Genomic DNA, 23,016 nt, shown 5'->3' with positions numbered 1-23,016 from the left:
AAGTGCAGAGTGGGATGCGATGGGCCCAGCTCCCCAGGGGTCCCTGCGCCCCAGGGCTCCCCACCCTCCTCCTCCTCCTCCTCCTCCTCCAGGGCAGGGCGCAGCCGTGGGGCAGGACCAGGGCTGGCCGCAGCTCTCCAGCCCCTGGCCAGGCAGGGAGGGGGTCAGGGATAGATCCTGCCCTCGGCAGGCACCAGAGCCACCTCCTCTCCCACCCTCCTCACCCCACGGGTGCCCTCTGCACCCACGGGCAGCCCCGTCCCCACAGACACGGGTGACACTGGGCAGCCTTGATGTGCTTTAATAGACCCTGGGGTCCCACAGCCGGCTGTGGGCAGGTCCCGGGGCCGGCCCGGGCATCAGCCCCTGCTTGGTGAGGGGCACCGGGAGCCCCCCGCACAGCGGGGCCGGGAGACGAGGGGCCGTGCAGACCCCACGGCGGGGCACGGAGACTGGCCTCCACGGAGTTGTCACGTCCCCACGCAGTGGCGCGGGCCCATGGGAGCGGGGACCCGCACCACGGGGCGCTCACCCGTCACGAGTTGCTCCCCGGTCTCAGCCCAGTCCCCCGCTCTCAGCCAGGGCCGGGGCCGGTGCCGGGAGCGGCCACCGCAGCTGCCGGGTGTCGACGCCGAGGGGGCTGAGCACTACGCAGGTGAAGTTGGTGTGGAGGTGCCGGGGGTCGAAAGAGTTGAAGTGCAGGTCGCGGCGCAGCGTCACCCCCGAGCCCCGCGGCTCCTCTCTGCGGACCCAGAGGGGACACGTCAGCACCTGCCCCCAGCTCCGTGACACCCCCCGGGGCTGGGGGACCCGTCGGCAGCCCCACGGTCCCCCCCGACCCTGTACTCACAGCACCGTCCCCTCGTGCACGGCCCCGTCCGGGTGCAGCTTCTCCACGAAGGAGCCGTTCCCCAGCCAGTAGAGCAGCGTGAGCTCGGGAAGGACGCTCGTCGCCTCACATGAGACCGTCACTCTCTCGCCTGGAGCCGGAGGGGACACAGGGGTCAGAGGGGCTGCGAGGGTCCCCGGTGCCCCCTGTGCCAAGCTGCCACAGGCACAGCCCCCCCACCCACCCAAAGGTGAACGTCCCCCACCTCACCAGCACCCAAAAAATCTCGGCTGTGGGTGGAAGATGCATCTCGTGTGTTTGCTGGGGCTGGCGCGGGAGCTGACACCACCCCCCACCCCGTGCCTCCCCCGAGATGGGGGTCTCACTGCAGCGCCCCCCCCCCCCCATCCCCATGGCCCCGGGGGTCACTCACCTGGGCGAGGGGGCTCTGCCGGCATCCGCAGGTCGGTGATGCTGGGGGGCTGCAGGGCCATGGCAGCTGGAGGGGAGCAGAGCAGGGTGAGGCGGGGGGGCAAGAGCTGCCCCCTGAGACCCCACAGCTCCGGGGTGGGCAGGAGGGCAGGGTCCCGCAGAGGGGATGGGGGCATGGCTCATCCCCAGCACTCCCCACAGGCCCCCTGGGGGGGACACAGAGCCAGGAGCTGGCCCTCCCCCCCCGAGTAGCCCCCACTTACCCATGCGGTGGGAGGCCAGGGCCCAGCAGAGCAGGGACAGCAGGAGCCAGGCGGGGGGGCCGGGGGTCCCTGCGGGCAGAGATGGGGCTCAGCACCAGGCACCCCGGGATGGATGCACCCCCCCCAAGCCCGGGATGGTTCCCTGCAGCATCTTCCCCCCCCAGCATCCCTTCAGCATTCCTCCCCCCGGCCCCCAGCACGCACAGCCCCCCCAGCAACCCTTCCTCCCATCATCCCCCCCCATCATCCCCCCAGCATCCCCCGAGCCCAGGATGGTTCCCCCCAGCATCCCCCCTCAGCATCCTCCCACACCACCATCCCCCCCCCAGCATCCCCCCCCACAGCATCCCCCCACCAGCATCCCCCGAGGCCAGGACTGTCCCCCACCCCCAGCATTCCCCCACCATCCCCCCCCCAGCACACATACCCCCCAGCACCCCCTCCTCCTATCACCCACGCCCCCCATCATCCCCTGAGCCCAAGACAGTCCCCCCCAGCATCCCCCCCCCAGCATCCCCCCACACCACCACCCCCCCCCCTCAGCGTGCCCCCCCACAGGATCCCCCCCCCAGCATCCCCCGAGCCCCGGAACGGCCCCCCCCGCCAAGGCATCACCCCAGGGTGCCCCAAGTCCCGGTGGGTGCCCCCCAGGGGTGCCCCGGCCCTCCCCCCCGCCCCGCTCCCCCCGCGGCCGTACGGGCAGGGCGCAGCGCGGCCATGGTGCGGCGGCGCCCGGGGCGGCCCGGCTTTATGGGGCGGCCCGTGGGGGGGCGGGGAGCGGGGGGGGGGGGGAGCCCCGTGACTCACCGGGAGCCGCCCTCGGTCCCGGCCCCGCCACCGGCACCGGCACCAGCCCCTACGTGCCTACGGGCCCCGTGTCCCCCAGCCCCCCCCGGGGGGGGCTTTTGCTGAGCCCCCCCCATCCCCTGGGATGTGCCCATTGTCCCCCCCGTGTCCCCTGTGCTGTTCCCTGAGCCCCTCATGACGTGCCCAGTGTCCCCTGTGTCCCCGTGTCCCCCAGCCCCCCGTGCCTTTCCCTGAGACCCGCCATGACCCTGGGATGTGCCCAGTGTCCCCCCATGTCCCCGTGTCCCCCAGCCCCCTGTGCCTTTCCCCAAGCCCCCCATGACCCTGGGACGTGCCCAGTGTCCCCCCATTGTCCCCGTGTCCCCCAGCCCCCTGTGCCTTTCCCCAAACCCCTCACGCCATGCCCAGTGTCCCCCCATGTCCCCGTGACCCCCAGGCCTTGCCCTGAGCCCCCCCACAACCCTGGGACATGCCCAGTGTCCCCTCATGTCCCCTGTGCCTTTCCCTGAAGACCCCCTGCCATGCCCAGTGTCTCCCCGTGTCCCATGTCCCCTGGAACAGCACTCCATGTCCCCCTGAGCCCCCCCACGTCCCCCTGGACCCCTCAGCCCTCTGCACACCACGGTCCCTCTGCCCTTTGCCCCACACACCCCTGTGCCCCATGTCCCACAGCCCCTCTGTCACCAGCCTCGCTGCATCCCATGTGTCGCCCCTCCCCCCCCCCCCGCCCCACATCCCCCTGTGCCCGTGGCGAGCAGCCGCGGGCAGGAGGGGGCCCAGCCGGCCACCCCGTGTCCATCGCGTGGTGTCACAGGGCTTGGGGACATCCCCAGGGCTGGTGGCAGCACTGGCGAGTCCGGGGCTTCTGGGCTGGCAGGGGGGATGCAGGGTCTGGGCAGAGGGAGGTGAGTGAAGCCCCCCACCCCGGGACTTAGCAGCCACGCTGGGTGCTGGGGGGAGCCCTGGGGGCTTGGGGACCCCCAGCTCCAGGGTACGAAGGACGCAAACCCCCAGGGACTCAACCAGGGCTTCGTTCCGGCGCTCGACCATGGTGGAGCCGGTGCTGGGGACTGGCGAGGAACGGGAACAGCGGGACCCCCCCCCACCAGAATCCGGCCCCTCTGCCATGGCAGAACCCCCCCGGAGCCCCAGGGGGGGACCGGCAGGAGAGCAGCAGGCAGAGGGGTTTCTGTAACCCCCCGAGCCCCAGCGGCAAACCCGGGGGAAGCCCCTGGGCTCCTCCACTCTGGGCAGGGCCAAGGCAGCGAGCCAGCGTGGGCATGGCCACTGGCCACGCGAGCCCTCGGGCGGGGGCAGCTCCCGCAGGGTGGGCACAGGACCAACGCGCCGCCCGGAAAAAAGCCCCTAAAACTCCGGGCAGTTTCCCAGCAGTTGTTATCACCAGTTCCCAGAAGGGCAGGACGGCAAACGGGAGAGGGGTTATCACTGGGACCTCTCCACGCCTGCCAAGGGCGGCATGTCCCCTCCTTCCTGCCGGGATGAGGCCAGCGGCCGCATCCTTCCCGCTGTGCCGGGATGTGACAGTGCCAGCCCGGGGGTCCTGCAGGCAGCGAGGGGCCGGAGGCAGCTACCAGGGGGGGACACACCAAGCACCCTCCGCTCCCCCACCCCATCCTTGCTCCCCACGAAAGCCCGACCCAGCCGAGCTCAGGGTGCCACCAGGTGAAACACACGGAGGGGGTGCTTTGTCCCCAGACACGTAGCACCCACCCCCCCGGAGGACACGAGGAACCCACAGCCTCGCCCCGGGGCAGGGAAGACGATCAAAAAAAAAAAAAAACCCGGGGCCACCGTTTCTGTTTCCAGGACTCTATTTCTTGTGTTTGGCACAACATCGCGACGTGGTTTCGCCGGAAAGAAAACCAAAAGGACTCGGCGGGGCACGTGGCGCGGCCACGCCAGGTCCCCCCCAGGGCTGACGCAGCCCCCGCTGCACCCGCAGCTGAGCCGCCGCCGCTTCCCGAATCCCCCGCACGACACGGCGCAGCCCCTCGCACCAGGAGCGGGGTGACATTGTCTCGTGTCCCCCCCTCCGCACCCCCCTTCCAGACCTCGGGGCACACGGCTCGAGCTTCCACGCTGCTGGGAGAGCCACCCCCAACACGCCCCGGCCGCTCCCCAGTGCTGCGGACCTTGCCCCCGCGCACGCTGCTGTCACGGGCTGTACCCACTGGCTGCCAAAAACGTGAGTTCAACATCCCTTACGGAGCCACGGCTGCGGCACCGAACGATGCTGGGGCAGGGAAACACCGGCGCCATCCCAGCCCTTCGCTCCATCCCTTTTCCGACAGCGCCAAGAAGAGCAGCCCCCAGTGAGGCGTCCCCCGGCGGCAGGGGCAACGCGCTCCCGGGCCGCTCTTGACGTACCGTCACCGCCACCGAAAGGGACGCAGGGGGAGAAATGGCACCGCGCCGTGCCCCGGCTGCCCCCCAACGCCGCCGGGGAAGGAACATAGAAAAGAGGGGAGCGTACAAAAGGGGCACCCGAGGCGCGGGGGAGCAGCTCGGTTCCTCCCCGCGCACCCACGGCACCAAACAGCCAAGAGTCCGGCCTGCGGCGCTGGGTGCTGGGGCAGCCGAGCATTCCCCCCCTGCCCCTTGGCCAGGACGCTGAGCTCCAGCCCCACGCAGGAAAGGGGCCCAAAAGTGATCCTGCTGCCCCACATCCCTTCCTGGCCGCCGGCAGGGCTGCTCCGGGGAGCCGGCGTCGCAGCGGCAAAGCCTCGGCCCCCTCCCCATCATAGCGGCAGGAGATGGAGATGGAGAACAGCCCCCAGCCCGGAGCTCGGCACAGCGGGGCCGTGGGGAAGGGGCTCGGGGAGGGAAACGGGACAAGCGTCTCTTCTTCTGCAATAGAAAGTTTTAAATACGCTCATTAAAATAATTGCTTTTAAAAAAAAAAAAAAACGACTCTCCCAGCCCTAGTGGGAGGGGCCCCAGGGCAGAGTCCTCCCTCGGCCCTCCACGCCGCGGTCCTCGGGGCGGCCGAGGTCCTGAGAGGTGACGGAGAAAAGCCAGCGTCCCCAGCCGGCGGCTGTCCCCTGCCCTGGGCGCGCATCCTCTCCTGGCTCCGCGGCTCCCCACCGCCTGCTCTTATTCCAGCCCCAGGATGTAGTTGATGCCCTGGACCAGTCCGATGATCACCGGCTGCCAGGCCACCAGGTAGCGCAGCCAGTCCAGCAGCTGCCCGTACATAACGTGGGGCCTCTCCCAGCTGGGCGAGGAACAGTTAAAGAAGAAGTTAAAGAAGGAATTAAAGGGCTGGAGCCCCTCTGCTGTGAGGACAGGCTGAGAGAGTTGGGGGGGTTCAGCCTGGAGAAGAGAAGGCTCCGCGGAGACCTTGGAGCCCCTCTGCTGTGAGGACAGGCTGAGAGAGTTGGGGGGGTTCAGCCTGGAGAAGAGAAGGCTCCGCGGAGACCTTGGAGCCCCTTCCAGTCCCTCAAGGGGCTCCAGGAAAGCTGGGGAGGGACTCTGGATGAGGGAGGGGAGCCATGGGACAAGGGGGAAGGGGTTTCCACTGCAAGAGGGGAGACCGAGCTGAGATCTCGGGCAGAAATTCTTGGCTGTGAGGGCGGTGAGCCCCTGGCCCAGGTTGCCCAGAGAAGCTGTGGCTGCCCCATCCCTGGAGGGGTTCAAGGCCAGGTTGGCCGGGGCTTGGAGCAAGCTGGCCTTTAAGGTCCTTTCCCTCCCAAACAATTCTGTGATTCTATAAAAGAGCCACAGGGAGAGGGGCTGAGAGGAGCACAGCCCAGCCAAAGCTGCCACAAAGGGACCGGGAGACGCCGCCCCAACGCTCTGCAGCAGCAGGTGCCCAGGGAGGGATGGCTCCGGCCAGGCTCTCCTCGGCTGCACCCCAACAAGGAGGGTCTGGGGTGCAGGCAGGTGTCCCGTGGGATGCAGGAGGACCCGGCTTCACCATCCCATGGGACAGACACGACCTGCCGTCGCGGGTGGCAAACCCAGCACCTGGCCCCGCAGGGACTCGCACTCCTCACAGGAATGGCCAGAGGTGGAAAAGCAAAATCTGGGGCTCAAGTCACCCCCTGCAGCGGTGCAGGGAGGGGGACGGGGGCAGCATGGGGGGCTGAGCCCTCCCGTTGGTGGGCAGGGTCCACGGGGGTTGACAGTGAAGGGCTTCATGACATTTTTGTCTTCAGACAAGGGAGCAGCAGCCTCGGTGGAGCCCGTGGCCTCCCAGTTCCCCCCGATGTGCCCGCTGCTCCGGCCCAGGCGACATGCCCAGCTTGGGGGACAGATTTTTGCAGCGTCTCTGTCACCGCTGGGTGCCGGCAGCGACCTGCCTGGGGTGCCAGGCAAGCCTGAGTGAGCAGCCAGCAGCTCCCAGGCACAGCCTCTACCCACTGTTGCCCCTCACAAAGCACTGGGTGCCACGAGGGGAAAGGATACGGGTTACTGAACATCCTCTTGAGATCCACCTTCTCTTTGCAGTAGGGACACGTCTGCTTCTTCCCGACGATGCACCAGCCCCGGATGCAGAACTCGTGAAACCTGGGAAGCAGCACGTTAAGGGGAACCGCCTGGGCTGGAGGAGGGGGGACAGGACCGAGCGTGGAGGAAACCCATCGAGGTTAAACAAAGTCACCCCCACGCCGCTGTGCGGGGGACATGAACCACCCATGCCGTGCATGGACGGCCACGTTGCACAACCGCAGCCTTTTCCTAGAAGGCGCAAGCACCTTCCAGGCACAACGGAAGGGGCTCATGGGGCAGTGGGATGGGGAGGGATCACGAGGGCTGTGACCAACACGCCGGGCACCGGTGAGACAACAAACCCTTCACCGACGGTGCCCGGCGCAGACGTAGCCCGGCACACGCTCGCACCGGGGCTGGGTTAGACCCGCACAGGCAGCGGCTGCAGCGAAACTCCTTGATACGAGGGCGAGAGCCGGCAGCAGAGGACAGGCAGGGACAAGCCTGGCTGTGACATGCTGGGGCTTCGAGCACTTGGGAAGGTTTGTCCAGCCCAGGAGAGCTCTGCGAACCCGACCGCGTGTGTTACACACGGCTCTTGCAAAGGCTTCCCAGCCCATTAACAACATATTCAAGGAATTTCTCCCACGGTCTGATTTCCAGGCGCCAGCTCCGCTCTGTCACGGCAGACGGTAACAAGGGTTTGCCCAACCTGAGCACGGCCTGGAGAAATCATGCAGAAACATGAGGTGGCGCAGCTCCGGGGTGAGGAGAGGCTGCTGGGCCTGCCGGGAAACTGCCACACACCAGGGTGTCACCGAGCAAACGGAAACTCCCCCAGGGAAACGCCTCTGCTGCTCAAAGGTAATGCCGGAGAGCAGGAGCGGGACCTGCTCCCTCCTCAGCCCTGGAGCGGAGGGCTACCGAAGTGGTTCAGGGCTGCCAGCCAGCCCCAGGGATCACCACGAGCACTGACCCCTCCCGCAGCCACAACCCCGCCGAGCTGCCGCAGAGCCCGGGGTGACAGGCAGGCACAGACCCCGCCGCGGGGCCGGTTGCCGGGGCCAGGCCAGCGTAAACCTCGCCAAACAGTTTCCAGCACCTAAATTTAGGCAGCGAGTTTTGCCGGCCTGACCTTTGCTCAGGCCCAGTTTGGAAACCACCTCGCAGCCAGTAACGCAAGCGGTGCCAGAGGACATCCCATCGCCACAGCTGAGTCACCGCTGGAAAATTCCCCCCCCCTCCGCCCCCCGCGATCCCTCCCAGCTGAGACACCACCAGGACTTCCACTTTCATAACTGACGGCGCATCCATCAGCTGACGGGGAGGGCTGAGCAATTCCAAGGTGCCAGAAACCCCACGTGCAACCGGAGTCACCAGGGGAGTTCTGGGGAAGGAGGAAGCTGCCGGGCTGCGGCTGAAGCAGGCAGCGACCGGCAGCACGAGACCCAGGGGGGCTGTTTTCTGAGGGTTGCCATGTAGGACAGGCGGTGTTTTCCCCCTGACTCTTCCCTTCGGAAGCTCTCAGCCACAGCGCTGGCTCTCCGAGAAGGGGCCAGCGTGACAGCGACAGCCCAGCTCGGCTGGACCGGGGACACTTCGTGTCCCTATCTCACCCCACCAGAGCTGGCACAGGGGCAAGGTCCCAGCAGATTTGGTAAAGGCAGCTGGAAAGGGAAGCGCAGCTCCACGGCGGCTCCGTCAGAGCCCGGAGCGGGGGCAGCTGGAGAGGGGAAGGAAGAGGAAACAACCACTTGTAACAACACACGAAGGCGGCGAGGAAGTGATTTCAGGGACTTCACCTCTTTCCATGCCAAGTCAGCTATGACACAGGCAAGGATCACGTGCAAAATCAGCAGAGCAGCCCAAGGCTGGTGGTTCTTCACCCCGGGTGGGGGAAGCCGTGGGGCAGGAGAAGCCGTGGGGCAGGAGCTCCCTGCTGCCAGCCCCGGCACGGAGCCGGCGAGGGAACGGGCTGGCTCCGGAGGAGAAGGATACACGTGGTTGCAGGAGAGGCGGTAGGTGTTCTCGATGATCCCCTCCTCGTTGACGTCCACGAAGATCTGCTGGCCGCAGACGGCGCAGACGCTGTCGGAGAGGTGCTTGGTGGGCATCCCCGAGGCGCTGTAGAACTGAGCGAGGGCAGAGCAGAGGGAGAGCGGTGACAGCGGGAGGACACGCGGCCCACGCCCGCCTCGGCACGGCTAAGCTTTAAGGAGGGCTGGGGTCTGCGCCCGAGGGAGTCCAGCCTCAGCCTTTTGGGCTTAAAAACCTTGTTACAGGTCCAGCTGCGGGAAACAACTACAACAGGACAGGGAGCTGCTCAGTGACACGGTGGCCCATCACACCCCAACCCCACGCACCCCCCTCCACATACCGGGGACCACCCCCCTTTGCTCTTCAACAGCAGGGGGCAAGAGCAGGACAAGCTGGAGGTCACAGCTTTGACCCAAGATGACAGCCTTGGGCTGGTGGTCAAATACGGCCCGAGCCATCAAATACAGCCCGAGCCTCCAGCCCCGCGGGTTCCTGAAGCTCGGATGGCTGAAGAACAAAGCCATTTCCAAGCCCCCTGGGCTCAGCACCGGCCCGATGCAGCACGCAGGAGGGTGCAGGCACACAACCGGGGCTCCCCATGCGCAGCTCTGGTCCCACACACTCCAGGGACGGCCAGGAGCCCCAGGTCACTCATGTTGTGTCCCGGCTCCCACAGCCGGGCTGGGAGACACAGAATCACAGAGTATCTCAAGTTGGAAAGGACCCATAAGGATCATCAAGTCCAACTCCTGCTCCTTTCAGGACTACATAAAACCAAACTACATGACTAAGAGTGTCGTCCAGATGCTCCCTGAACTCTGACAGGCTTGGTGTCATGACCACCTCCCTGGGGAGCCTGGTCCAGGGACCAAACGACCGCCCTCTCTCTCAGAGAAGAACCATTTCCTCAAGTCCAACCTGAACTTCCCCTGATGCAGCTTCATCCCATTTCCTTGTGGTCACCAGAGAGAGGAAATCAGCACTTCCGCCTCTGCCACCCCTTGAGGAAGGTGCAGACTGTGATGAGGTCCCCCCTCAGCCTTCTCTTCTCCAAGCTGAACAAGCCAAGTCACCTCAGCCGCTCTCTTAAGTCTTGCCCTGGAGACCTTTCACCATCTTGGTCATCCTCCTGTGCATACTCTAACAGTTTTATGTCCTTCTTATACCAAGGTGCCCAACTGCACACAGAACTTGAGATGGGGCTGCACCAGTGTGGTGTCAAATGGGACAATCACCCCCTCATCTGGCTCACAATGCTGTGCTTGATCCACCCCAGGCCACAGTTGGCCCTTTGGGCTTCCAGGGTACACTGTTGGCTCATATTCAACTTGCCACCACGCCAATCCCCCAGATCTCTTCTGCGGGGCTGCTCTCCAACCCCTCATCCCCCAATTTGTACACATAACCAGGATCACTCTGTCCCAGGTGGAGAATCTGGACTTGCTCTTGTTAAATTTCACAGGGCTGGTGACCGCCCGGCTCTCTGGTCTACCCAAATCTCTCTGCCCTCGAACAAGTCCACAGCTCCTCCTAGAGGGCTACAGGAAAGGTGAGGACAGACTTTTCAGCAGGCCCTGTTGCGATAGGACCAGGCGTAATGGCTTTAAACTGAAAAGAGGAGATTCAGATTAGATCTCAGGAAGAAATTCTTGGCTGTGAGGGTGGTGAGCCCCTGGCCCAGGTTGCCCAGAGAAGCTGTGGTTGCCCCATCCTTGGAAACATTCCAGGACATGTTGGATGGGGCTTTGAGCAACCTGGTCTAGTTGAAGATGTCCCTGCCCAGGGCAGGGGGTGGGACTAGGTGGTCTTTAAAAGTCCCTTCCAACCCAAACGATCCTACTCTGTCCTAATTCAGTATCATCAGCAAAATGTGCCTCTGGCAGAGACTAGGCAGAGCTTCACTCCGAGCATCCGATGGAGCCCTCGGGCTGCAGCACCATCCTCCCGGCAGCCCTGCAGCCAGGCCAGACCCTCGGGGAGCGCCTGGGCTGCTGCAGGCCCGTCCCAGGTGCCCACCACCTGCATGGGGGAAGAACCGAGCTCTACTGGGGCTCCCCAGTCCCGCCAGGCAGCACCTCCAAGGAGCAGCAGCAGAAAGCTCGGAGAGGAGGAAGAGGAGGAAACACAAAGTCCCTAAAGAGCTGCTGCAAAGAGGCAACACAACCTACTCCACTCCTGTCCTAGGTCACATATTTTTTGGCGGAGTGGGGTTTTTTTTTGGTACCAGATGAGTGGGCTACAGATTTTAGGCCACCGCTGCAGGCACACGGGAACACGTCCTGTGCCTGCAGGGACGGCACAAGCCGCGGTGGGTACAAGCAGCAGAAGGAAGCCCATGGAGTGAAGCCTGAAGGGCGGAGTTTGATGCACTTTCCCCTTTGGGGGGAGGCAAAAGCTACTGCTGTGACCGAGACGTTTCAGGCGCCCCCCATAAGGGGGCAGGAGCCTCGCCTGGGGGGCAGTGCAGCGTTAACTCACCCCAATGGTCGAGGCCATGTAATCTGCACACATCTCAGCAAAGTCCCGCTCCAGCACCCCGTAGTAAAGACCGTAGAAGAGGAGGGAGATGCCGAAGTCCATCGCATCTTCTGGTTTGATTCTACAACAGAGCAGCCCAAACGACATCAAGAGCTTTTCGGCGGGGGCGGGGCAGCTGTTGGGGTTCAAAGCCACTGTGTGTTGACACAGCCCACAGCACTAACTCCGTCATGACAGCAGTCCACCGAGGCAGCGGACACACGTCACTGGGAAGCATCACCCACAGAGGTCTTTTAGGCCCCTGCCCAGCACAACCCTGGTCCCTGCTTCAGGGACACTTCACCTTGGCTGTCAACAAGCAGCATATGAGTGGAGATGTGGGTGTTACACCCCGGCTGGCTAACACCTGGTGGCCATTGCCCTCCCCAGCCTCTGGAACGAGCAACGGTGGTCATCTCCCCGAGTGCCTCAGCCCGCAGTTAACACTTCCACCTCTGCAGGCAGTTGCCAGGTCTGCTCATCATTCTAGAGAAGGATTCAACCTCTCTAAAACATGAAGACGGCTTGGGCTAAGGTCCGCTGCTACCACACCTGGGCTGGCTGCTTGTTGCAGGCACCTGTTTATCAGGGTAGCAAAGAAAATCCCCCGTCTGGACACGCGCAGAGCTGGAGGAGCTGCCGCCACAGCTGAGCTGGAAGCAGGGCTCCCCAGCGACCCTGACCTGCTCAGGTACCAGCATCTTCTCACCCATGATCCTCCCAGCAGGGAGGAGACACCCCAGGAGTCTCTTTGGTCCCGACAATCAGATTGCTAAGACAACTGTTTTTCCAGAGTCACAGGCAATGCCTCACTCCATGTGGTGTGTTACATCCCCCACCCCGCGAGTCCGACCAACCAAAAGATTCACTCACCTGAATAATAAGTTAAGACCAAAGAGCGTAAACATCACAGCCATGTACCCTACGATTCCAGTGGCATAGCTGATCTTGTATATTAGTAGAAACCATTTATACACCAGCCTGTAAAGAATTAAAACAAGAATCAAATGGCTTCCTTTCTCCTGAATGAAGCCCCACCAACCACCTCAAGAGTTTTACTTTTAAAACCTGGATGGTGTTTGCAGACGCTTCACCCACCCATACACGTGGGCGAGATCTTTAAATTTCTAATTCAAGCTCCATGGGCCGCTCAAGGTTTTGACTCCCAAACCAGAAACGCTGGGATCTGCAAAGGCCGTAAACAAGCGTGCCTCATGCCAGGAATGCCCTCGGGGATCTGCCTCTGCACCGACTGGGGCACAGGACCAGCTGCCAGCCGTTAGAGCTTCACAGGGGGTTACACACCCGCAGGGTGCAAAGTTTAAGACAATAATCTGTGGCATCTTAACTGGAAAGAGTTTCTTGTAATGGCTGCCCTGGGGCTGAGGAGTTTTCCCAGAAACACCTGTACTAACCTGGGCGTTGTCTGTACCAGAGGTTTTCGAGTTGCCCTGAAGGTGACAAAAGCTGTGACTGCTGAGAAGAGCACCCAGATTACCAGGAACCGCCACCAGTACAGCTTGATCGTGAAATACAGAGGCACTACCCACATCTGGAAGAGGGTCACCATCTGCAGGACCAGAGGAGAGGCATTTTGAGCTGGTTCTCTGCTCATCACACATCAGAAACACCCTGCCAGCCCTGCTCCTGCCTGCATCGAAGGGCCCTGAACAGCACCAGGAAACGCGGGAGGTTTGGTCTGTGGCACCCAGCACCCAGAGAACAGGCTCGGAGAGCGACTGAGGGAGACGGAGGCGGCAGCCAGGCGATCTTTGGTAAAAAAAGGACTAGAGCTGGAGGAAGAACGCAGAGGAAACATCTCCAGAAGGAGGTACAGGAGATGATCCACCTATCTAGTTGCCGTAAAGCAGCTATATAAACCACAAACCACAGACACCTCAAGCATTTATTAAACAAGGAGATGAGCGCAGCAGAAGGTTTCAGACTTGCCTCTGCCCTACGGCCTATTGCCAAAAGGGATCTGCGTAAAACAGGTAAACAGGTTTGGTTTAAAGTTCATGGGGGATGACGGGTATTGAGTGGAAACATTAATTACCCTAAGGAAGTCAGAGTGAGGTTGGTTCAGGTGAAATAACAGTCCCTGACAAGCCAGTGGCATCAGCAGGTCTGCTCAGCAGACCAGAGATCTGCTCATCCCATCGCCTGGTATCAAAGCACTCTGTAAAACCGAGTTATTGGCATCACTTATAACGGAAACTTAATGCCTCCAGGCACATCCGTCCTCATCCCTAGCTAGAATTCCATACACTGTTGGGAAGAAGAGGGTATCTCAACACCAGAGAAGAGGAGAAAAAACAGGAACATACTTATCATCAGCTAAAGGATGGCATCCCTCAGCACTCACATCCAGCCTCGGAGGCCAAGCGGCTGCACGGGAGACACTTACATTGTAGGAGCGAGGGTGCCTCTGTTTCCACTGAACCAGGAGGAGCTGTGCCACCACCAGTGTGGCGATAAGGATGAGGACCATTTCGGCATGCATAGCCTCGTGACCGCGGTGCTTGGCATGCATCCGTGCGTGCTCCACTCTGCAACGACAGGGAAAAGCCGGCTGAAGAGTACGCAGGCACAGACCGCATGCTCACAGCACAGGGTGGGCAACCAACTCCTCGGCACGGGGAAGACCAGAGCGAGAGACACCAAGAAGGAGCGTCGTGGAGACGGGTGCTGTGGTGCAATCCAGAGGAGAACAGACAAAAGGCTTCTCTGTGACTAGCTCTTTTTTAAAGTGTGAAAGCCAAGGCCACCATCCAGCCCACCCTGGTGTGAACGAGGCAGAGGGAACTCACACTGATGCACCTGAACGAACGAACGCGGGGTGCACCTTTCACGTAACTCACCTGGCAGCATCATCCGAGCGGCTGTTTGACACCCCGAGCGCGCACCAACTCTCCATACCAAACCCCCAGCCCAGTTTCAGAGCCACCAGCACCCTTCTCCCTCTCACCCGGCATGGGAAAGGCAGGGTGGGCAGCAGGGGCACGGTCTACAGCCGGCAAAAGCCCCAAGCCCCAGCAAATCGCTTCGCTCTGCCCTGAGCAGCCCCATTTGCATTCTGGAATGAGCCATTTCCAGACTCATGTTCTACAGACACCTGGGGTTTCTTTGCAGTTCGTGCTGTTTGACCAAAAACCAAGGCAGAATTAAGACCTGTAACATCCTTACATCTCGGTCTTGGGCTGATGAGACAGCTCAAGTTAGGGGGGGGAAAAAAAATCCAAACCCAAGAAATATGCCAAATTCTCTGATCTTAAGAAGCCCTCTCTAAATTAATATTGAGAGAAGACAGGTCTTACTGTGCTTTTCAACAAGTGGCTGGCTGAAATTGGTTTGGCTAAGGGGAATGGAGGAATATCTAGGAAGCAGTTTCAAAGAAAAAACATTAGTATTGCCTTTTAAGACAGTTCACAGCTCCCCCTAACAAATAACACTGCGCAGGGAAGGCTGACCCCATCCTCTCCCACCGTCAACAGGGGCTGTGCTGCTGGTAGCTCCAGTGAGGAGCAGGAGCACGTTGAATCATAGAATCTTCATGGTTGGAAAAGACCTTTGAGATCACCGAGTCCAACCATACACACACAAATAAAACAACCTACAATCTCGTGACTAGAGCATGCCCTGAAGTGCCAAATCTAGACATTTCTTAAACACCTCTAGGGATGGTGACTCCACCACCTCCCTGGGCAGGCTGTTCCAGTGCCTGACCACTCTTGCAGTAAAGGAATTCTTCCTACTATCTAATCTAAACCTCCCCTGCTGCAGCTTCAGACCATTTCCTCTGGTCCTGTCATTGTTCACCTGGGAGAAGAGGCCAACACCCACCTCTCTCCAACCTCCTTTCAGGGACTTGTGGAGGGCAATGAGGTCTCCCCTCAGCCTCCTCTTCTCCAAGCTAAACATGCCCAGCTCCCTCAGCCTCTCCTCATATGACTTGGTCTCCAGACCCCTCACCAGCCTGGTAGCTCTCCTCTGGACACGCTCCAGCACTTCAAGGTCCCTCTTGTACAGAGGGGCCCAGAACTGAACACAGTACTCCAGGTGAGGCCTCACCAGTGCCGAGTACAGAGGCACCACCACTTCCCTACTCCTGCTGGCCACGCTATTCCTCATACAAGCCAGAATGCTGTTGGCCTTCTTGGCCACCTGGGCACGCTGCTGGCTCATGTTAAGCTGGCCGGCCACCAGCACCCCCACGTCCTTTTCTGCGGGGCAGCTTTCCAGCCACTCTTCCCCAAGCCCCTGGCGTTGCTTGGGGTTGTTGTGACCAAAATGCAGGACCCGGCCCTTGGCCTTATTAAACCTCATCCAATTGGCCTTGGCCCATCCCTCCAGCCTGTCCAGGGCCCTCTGGAGAGCCTTCCTTCCCTCAAGCAGATCAACACTCCCACCTAGCTTGGTGTCATCTGCAAACTTACTGAGGGTGCACTCAGTCCCCTCATCCAGACCATTGATAAAGGTTTTAAACAAAACTGGCCCCAAAACTGAGCCCTGAGGGACACCACTGGTGACCGGCCGCCAAGAGGATTTCACCCCACTAATCACAACTCTCTGGGCACGCTGTAAGCGCTGGCTCACCTCCCAGCACACTCACCTCCATCTCTCCTCTGGGGATAAGTGCGAAAGATCAACCTAGGGAGAAAAAAAAAAAACAACAAAGAAATCAGCCACTGAAGTTTGGGAGCAGCAGTACCAGCCTAGAATGGAAAACTTCTTTACTTTACCGCCCCAAACAGTGCAGTGTGTGGGGGTTTATGCCCTACAGGAGCAAGGCTGTGTTGTGTCTACGCTGCTTGTTCACTGCACCCTGACACGGCTCCTTCATCTCCTGGCGAGACCCCACCAGTGCCAACAGCAGCGGAGTCCGGGAAAAGCCATCCCCTGAGACCCCCGGGATTGCTCTTTGAGAACTTTAAGGCAAACCCTGGCTTCAGAAGCTTCAAACAACAAACCCTTGACATGCCTATCGTGACACTACAGCCCAGCAATATCCTTCATCCCTCCAGATGGCACGGCGAGAGCTGCATGGTTCCCCTGCTCCTCCACCGCCTGCAGGTACCTTTCCCCTTACAATCCCATATTTTACCGCAGCCAAGGCTCTGCCTGCCATCGCGTGCTACGCGTGACAGGAATCGGTCCCAGTCCCACGTTCACAACCCAGCCAGGGGGTCTCTGTGCACAGAGGAGCGACCCCAGCGCCTCTCAGAAACAGCACAGAGTCCAAAATGCCACCAGTCTGCAGGACAGGGGACTGCGTCTGCCCACCAGCAACAAACCATCACCAAAAAATAATTTCAGAAAGAATCACAGAAAAAAGAAAGATTTAGGACTTGCTTTGCTGACACGGCTGGAAGTTGCTCCCAAGCGTTACGGGCAGCAAAGTTTGTGCCCGACAGGAGCAACCGAGAGCGACAGGAGTTGCTGTTATTAGTGACGAGAGATGATGGGCTGGATTAATCCCCGCTTAACGCAAGCTGAAACTGCCAAGCTGGGCGCAGGGTGCCAAGGACACCCTCCGTGTGACACGTTTAGGGGACAGAAGGAACCGGACTAAGTGATTTAAAAGGCCTCCTCTGCAGAACTGCAACTCTGCAGCTCGCAAGCAAGCAGCACCCAAACCTCACCCGGAGGCCAAGTCTCGCAGAATCCCCTGTTCCCCCAGTGAGATTCAGTGTGAATACCATCACCAGGAGGCATTTGGACCGGGGAGGGGTGTGGGGACCTTCCACACTGCGTTTCAGCTTTCTCTTGGAGCTTTATATCTTCCCATGAGAGCTGAAGAGGCCTCCAGCACCGGTCACGTCCCTCCACGGGCAGCACTCGCCCCAACGCCACCACAAACCCTGACGCACGGCGCCGGGGATGCAGCAAACGAGATCCCGCAGCTCTGGCTTCACGTCGCCTTTGCTTGGTGAGACACAGACCCAGATAGAGCCTACAGCGGCTCGCTTGGGGCTGGGCATATAAACACATGGTTTACAAAGCCCCATCTGGCTGGAGACCCTCCAGCACAGCCGAGGGGCTGGGACGGCACTCGCCCTGGTTGCCAGCTCTCTCCCCGGCACAGCCGCAGCCGAGCGCAGGGCTGGCCAGCCCCGAATGACCTGTACGCAACGTTTACCAGCAAACAGACATGGAGTTATAAGAAAAGAAACTGAAAACAAGTCACAGCAAGGACTTTGTTATCGTGCTTTCCTGCAATGTGTACGAAGGAACGACCTCCACCTCGCCCCAGCCTCTGATCACTGGGTTCGGAGCCGCCATCTCGGCTTCAACCTTTACCCCTGGGCTCTCCTGGGGACAGCATGGCAGCCAGACGTGCCACCACTGCCGGCGACACACGGCACGTCCCTCAGGGCTGTTCCCCAAAGAGGTGTCTTGCAGTCAGCACCTCCCATCGCACCCGGGCTCGGCCTCGCTTCCTCTGCGGCACCTAATTATACCCCGGGGTGATGAGGCAGGGAGACACAGGGCAGCAGCCATCCCTCTGCCTGCTGTTACGCGTCTGTTGTGCCGCACCCCAGAGCAACACCTGCGAGAAAGTCAGTCCCCGAGGCCTTCGAGAAGCTCTTCGGTACTCAGACAGATGCAAAATATAGACCTATGAAAATCCCCGTTCGAGCTCGCCAGCTTGCGTAGGAAACGGCATGTAGGTGGTGACGATCTGACGCTGGCTCCGAGAAGCATGCTCGTATCGCCTGAATTCCCCCAGCTCTTCTGTTCCCAAAGCGTCCACGTCCAAATTCATCAGCGCAGTCGCTGCTTTCCCTTACAAAAAGTCAGCTGCGCAATTCATAGTTACAACTGCTCTGATAAACAGTCAAAAAAAACCCAAAAACCAAACCCTTTAAAAATGTTCTCAACTCGCTGGAAGCAGGAGAAGCTGCGAAACCCCAAGTCTTGTCGGTCAGTTCCCCCAAGCTCTGGGAAGTTGCCTGGGGGTTCCCGCTCCCTGGAGACCCCAGTTCTTCCCATTCCAACCCAGTCCTCACTGGACAAGGACATCTTACAAGCACAGGGAGTCCAGCACCTTCAAAATCATGGAATCACGGAAGGGTTTAGGTGGGAAGTGACCTTTAAAGGCCACCTAATCCAGCCTCCATGGGCAGGGACATCTTCAACACGATCTGGTTGCTCAGAGCCCTGTCTAACCTGGCCTTGGACATCAATTATACATCAATCCATCAATTTTTTTTTTCCCTGTACACTGACTTCTGGTCACTCTTCCTCTGTGCCAGCAGCCACTGCATCCACGTCGGTCTGTCCCACGCTTAGGGAACACCTCCCGGCCTCTTGCCTTCAGCATCTTCCCCAAATCTACAAATTCTTCCTGCAAATGAGCTAAAGCCTTCCCAGCCCCAAACCCTGAGGAAATCCTGCCGGCCTTTCACAGAGAAGAGGGATTCTTACCTACCCGTCCTCACAGGTGCAAGAATCCGCCGCCTTGGACACAAAGCTGAGCTTCACCACATTCCCCAGAGCCCAAAGCTCCTGAAATAACTTTATCAAGGGGAGGGCCAGGACATTCAAGCGGAGAAGAGCAATCTGATGACTGTCAGACGAGACTTGGCAGAGCAGCCACCCCACGCCAGACCTTCCAGTTAACCCCTTCTTGATCTGCACGCTCCCTTACCAAATAAATACGGTTTTGATTCTAAAAATGAACAGCGGCGGTAAATCTAAGCGTGAGAGACGGTGACAGGAAGCACCTGCTCTCGCCGCTACGCGTTCGCTCTGTTTCTAGTTTGGGTTTGTCTCATTTTAACACCTATTTTTTGGGTTCCTCTCTAGCCCCGTTAGCTAAGCTGAAGAGCCTCTGCTCTGAAATCTCCCAGAGATTTATCAGGCCAGAGAGGAGAGGGGCTGGGCAAAAACCAGGAGGATGACTGAAAATATGCTCTACCAAGCCTTGAGCACCAACCCATTCCCGCTGCAGCCTCCTCCGACTGGTGACACCAGCACAGGACCCGCTCTGTGTGACCAAACAGAGCTCTCAGAACAACTTTTTTTAAAAATAATACAGAATTGTGAATGACATATTCTGTCCTCTGTCTCCTCCGCAACTCATGAACAACTCAAAAACCCCAGTCCCCTCTGGGTGACGACTGGGAGAAACTGTCTATGACTAAAGTCTAATTCTCTCCTTATACATGGTATTGTGGCCTCTGGAAGAAACTTATGCCGCTCCCCAGTTTTCAGCAGGGGCTAACGCCCCAAAATCACCACAAACCTGCGATCCCCATTGCCGGGAAGGCCAAGAGAGTTACCTCCATCTAGGAAAACACAAGGGCTGTTGTTATCTACAATACAAACCCCGTAATTGCCTCCTTCTCGTCATCCAGCAGCACGGAGACAGGAGGATCTCCAAGCACGCGTCCCAGCTACCCTGCTGCGAGCCGGCTGTAATCTCCTTACGCTCTAAATCTGGGAAGGAGGTAAGGAGAACGTCTCGAGGATGGAGAATAAGCAGCTGCTGATTCCAGTTCCAAGCTACAGACCAGCCCACAGCTCATGCTGTGCGGCTCCGTGGTATTTTGGATCATCAAAACCAACTGCATCCAGCATCTCCCACGCACGGCACCGGACAGAAGCACAAGAGCTGAGGACGCGGGATGCCTGGGACCTGACCTCACCTTCCCCGCAGCCCCAACCTCAGCATTTTTTTCACATCACCCACTAGGAACAACCTGAAATAACTGGAAGACAAATCTCAAGAGCGCTGAGAGTCCAGCCATTCACCCGAGGCAGATTTTGAAGAGGCGGAGTCTTTAGCGACAGCCTGAGGAAACTGTGGAATCTCAATTCCTCGTTTCTTCTGCTCATACAACAGTGCAGGGACAACCGGCGGAGAGTAGAAAGGAGTGAAAAAAGCTTTGGTAATTGTAAATGAAACCTTTGAGGACAGCCTGAGTTACAAGCAGAGCCAAAGCCACGCGACGCTCAGCGTTTATCCCACACGGGTGCACCAAGTGAAAGTTAAACCTGCTTTCCGATCTCCGCCGTGCGCCAGCCCCACCACTAATGGCTCATCAGCGACATGCTTGGCCCAAAGAGCTGCCAAGATCTCAGGACAACCCAAGCGTATGGATTTTGTCCCAAAAGGCGTGGGTTTTGTGGAATCACAGCACAGGGACAGGCACAGCCCTACAAGTACCTCCACATCAGCTGCCTCCTCGCGACGCCCCCTCTGCCCCTCTCAGCCAGCCCCAAAAGCGCTCTCCTGACGGACTGAAACACGGGAATTTCATTTTTGAGGGTCGGAGATTTCAGATCTTCCATGTGTTTACAGGGAAGAGGTTTCGCGTCTGCTGCTGGCACTGAACTAAGGTGCTCATGAGTGCAGTAGTTTGCTGTTTGCTTACTAGCTTGCTTTAAGTCTCACTTATCAGGGCAGAAGAGACTGACGGGAGGACGCCAGGCTCGCTGGCTCACAGAGGGCTTGAACAGCCTGGTTCCAGCGGGTACACGTACACCTTGGCGTTCTTCAAAGGCTGGCTGAAAAAAAAAAAGCTCTCCGGTATAACAAGCCACCTGTGAATAACTTAAAAATATAACAAGTAGCAACTCAAGAGCGACCGGTTTATGGTTTTAGACATCTGGGCACCGGATTTGAGGCTGAATCCTCCTGTCACCCCACCGTACCTGCTCATCGGTGGCAACACATGGCGCAGGGAGGACACACAAGCTCTCACCACACCTCAGCCAGATGGTCTCACCTCTCTCACACAGCTCAGCCATAGGCGAGGGAAGCTCCACAACTCATCCCTGACAACAAACTTCCCAAACACAACCTTCAGCACCTGAGAATTTTTAAGCCAAACTACCAAATCTCGAGGAAAAGGACTGAAACCCCCCCAACTGCACCAGCTGATCCATCTTGTCCCCCCTGTGCCGCCGCTCCCCCAGCACGGGCAGCGCTCCTAGCTCACACACACAGAACCACTCTACAAGCAGAGGGTGATGGCGAAGAGCCGCGGCAAAGCCCGGCACAGCGGCGGGGTTATGGTGGCACGCACACCGCAGCAGACCCACACACCGCACTCCAGTTGTGCGGCAGCAGGCGAGTACCCGCTCCCAATTCCAGCTTTCCGAGCGGTTGTTTTTTTTCAGCTTTGTAATTTCTCATCTGCAGGAATGCTCGAACGCCACCACGGAACAGTGGGAACTTCGACTAAAGCCCTCTGCTTCATACAGCTTCAATTCCCCCGAGAGCAACAAGGGCTACTAATTATCTCAGCATGGAAGTTCGAGCAGCACAGCACCAAGGTGACAGGCAGAATTCGCTGCCAGGAGGGAACGTTATCCACGTTGCCGGCATTCGAGGGCACCCCGAGCAGCCCCACACACTCCCGCGTTCCCAGAAATGTGAATCCCACCCCGGGATTTTCCAGGAGTGAGTTTTAATCAGGGAATGAATTAACGCCAGAGAAGCTTCGAGGGTGCCGAAGGGCCCAGCGGGGATTTCCGGGGTCCCTCTTCAGCTGCACCAGCTCTGGAGACCCCCAAAGTAGGCACTTTGGCCAATCCAGGGACACGAAGTCCCACAGGGGGGTTTGTCCCTGAGCACCACAGCGTGCCATCACCTCCTCCGTCCCAAACCGCCGTTTCCTCACACAGCTCCCAGGCTGTTCCTGAGCCCCCCCCTCCATCGCTGCCCTCCTCCCCCCTGCTCCCCACCAGGCAATTCCTCCCTCCACGTCCAGCCCCTCACCGCCAGCTCAGCCCCCCCACCCCAGTGACCCGCTCTCACCCTTCCCCAGCGCCTCCAAGACACACGGGGACCCCACAGCCCCCCAGGGGCCCTTCTCCCAGGGTCCTGCAGACCCACTGAAGCTCACCAGGAAGAGCCTGAAGTGCTCCTAAGCCAGAGCACCACAATGTCCCCCCGGCCCCACAGCCTCCCAAAGCCCCCCTAAGCCAGAGCCCCCCAACCCAGTGGAGCTTCAGAAGCTCCCTGGGCCCTCTTGCCCCGGTGACCCCCTGCCCCAGCGACCTTCAGAAGCTCCTGGTGCCCTCCTGCCCCACAGACCCTCAATGCCACCCTGCCCCAGAGCTCCCCAATGTCCCCCTAAACCAGACGCCCCCCCATGTCCCCCTAACCCAGCAAAATTTCAGAAGCTTCCAGGGCCCTCTTATTCCAGTGCCCCCCAATGTCCCCTAGCCCCAAGGACCCCCAATCTCCCCCTGCCCCAGGGACCCCCCCCCAACATTCACCTGCTCCAGAGACCTTCAGAAGCATGCCCCTGCCACAGAGACCCTCAGTGTCGCCCTGCCCCAGGGACTCCCAATCTCCCCCTGCCCCAGGGAACCCCCCCGGCCCTAACGCTAACCCCCCCTAATCTGCCCAAAGCCCTGCAAGCTCCCCCTGCCCCAGGGACCCCCAGCAGCCTCAGGCCCCTCAGCGCACACCCCCACCCCGGCCCAGGCCCCCCCAGGCCCCGAGCCTGCCGCTGCCTCCCGCTACCGAGCCCCCCACAGCCCCCCCGGCAGGGCCCAGCCCTCCCTCCGGCACCCCCCGCCCCACAGCCCCCCCGTCCCTGCCCTTCCCCGGGACTGACGGCCCGCGCCGCCCCCTGGAGCCCCCGGGGCCCCGCTACCTCCTCCACATCGCGCTCGACGGGGCCCCCAACCTCCACTTCCAGCACCGCCGCCATCTTGCCC

The 23,016-nt window shown here is 60.2% G+C and overlaps 2 protein-coding genes across 3 annotated transcripts; both read right to left on the bottom strand.

Moving 5' to 3' along the window:
- Positions 1-293: 293 nt before the first annotated feature.
- On the bottom strand, positions 294-12,201 carry IL18BP (interleukin 18 binding protein). Of its 2 annotated transcripts, none has more exons than XM_054189972.1 (5): positions 12,047-12,201; positions 1,525-1,593; positions 1,263-1,328; positions 851-980; positions 294-742 (listed from the first exon to the last, which is right to left on the bottom strand). In XM_054189972.1, exons 1-5 carry the CDS (start codon positions 12,048-12,050, stop codon positions 556-558), a joined length of 456 nt encoding a protein of 151 aa, XP_054045947.1. In that variant the 5' UTR covers positions 12,051-12,201; the 3' UTR covers positions 294-555. The 2 variants fall into 2 exon arrangements, with proteins under 2 accessions (XP_054045947.1, XP_054045937.1); XM_054189962.1 differs by lacking the exon at positions 12,047-12,201 and adding an exon at positions 8,586-8,723.
- RNF121 (ring finger protein 121) lies at positions 4,146-23,016 on the bottom strand. The gene is made up of 9 exons (XM_054189936.1): positions 22,953-23,016; positions 15,950-15,987; positions 13,745-13,886; positions 12,753-12,907; positions 12,211-12,318; positions 11,299-11,419; positions 8,782-8,915; positions 6,760-6,861; positions 4,146-5,566 (listed from the first exon to the last, which is right to left on the bottom strand). Exons 1-9 carry the CDS (start codon positions 23,007-23,009, stop codon positions 5,446-5,448), a joined length of 978 nt encoding a protein of 325 aa, XP_054045911.1. The 5' UTR covers positions 23,010-23,016; the 3' UTR covers positions 4,146-5,445.

This window comes from Rissa tridactyla, chromosome 1 (assembly GCF_028500815.1).
Source record: "Rissa tridactyla isolate bRisTri1 chromosome 1, bRisTri1.patW.cur.20221130, whole genome shotgun sequence".
Taxonomy (NCBI): Eukaryota; Metazoa; Chordata; class Aves; order Charadriiformes; family Laridae; genus Rissa; species Rissa tridactyla.
Note: the sequence above shows the minus strand (reverse complement) of the source record. Positions and strands in the feature narration are given on the sequence as shown.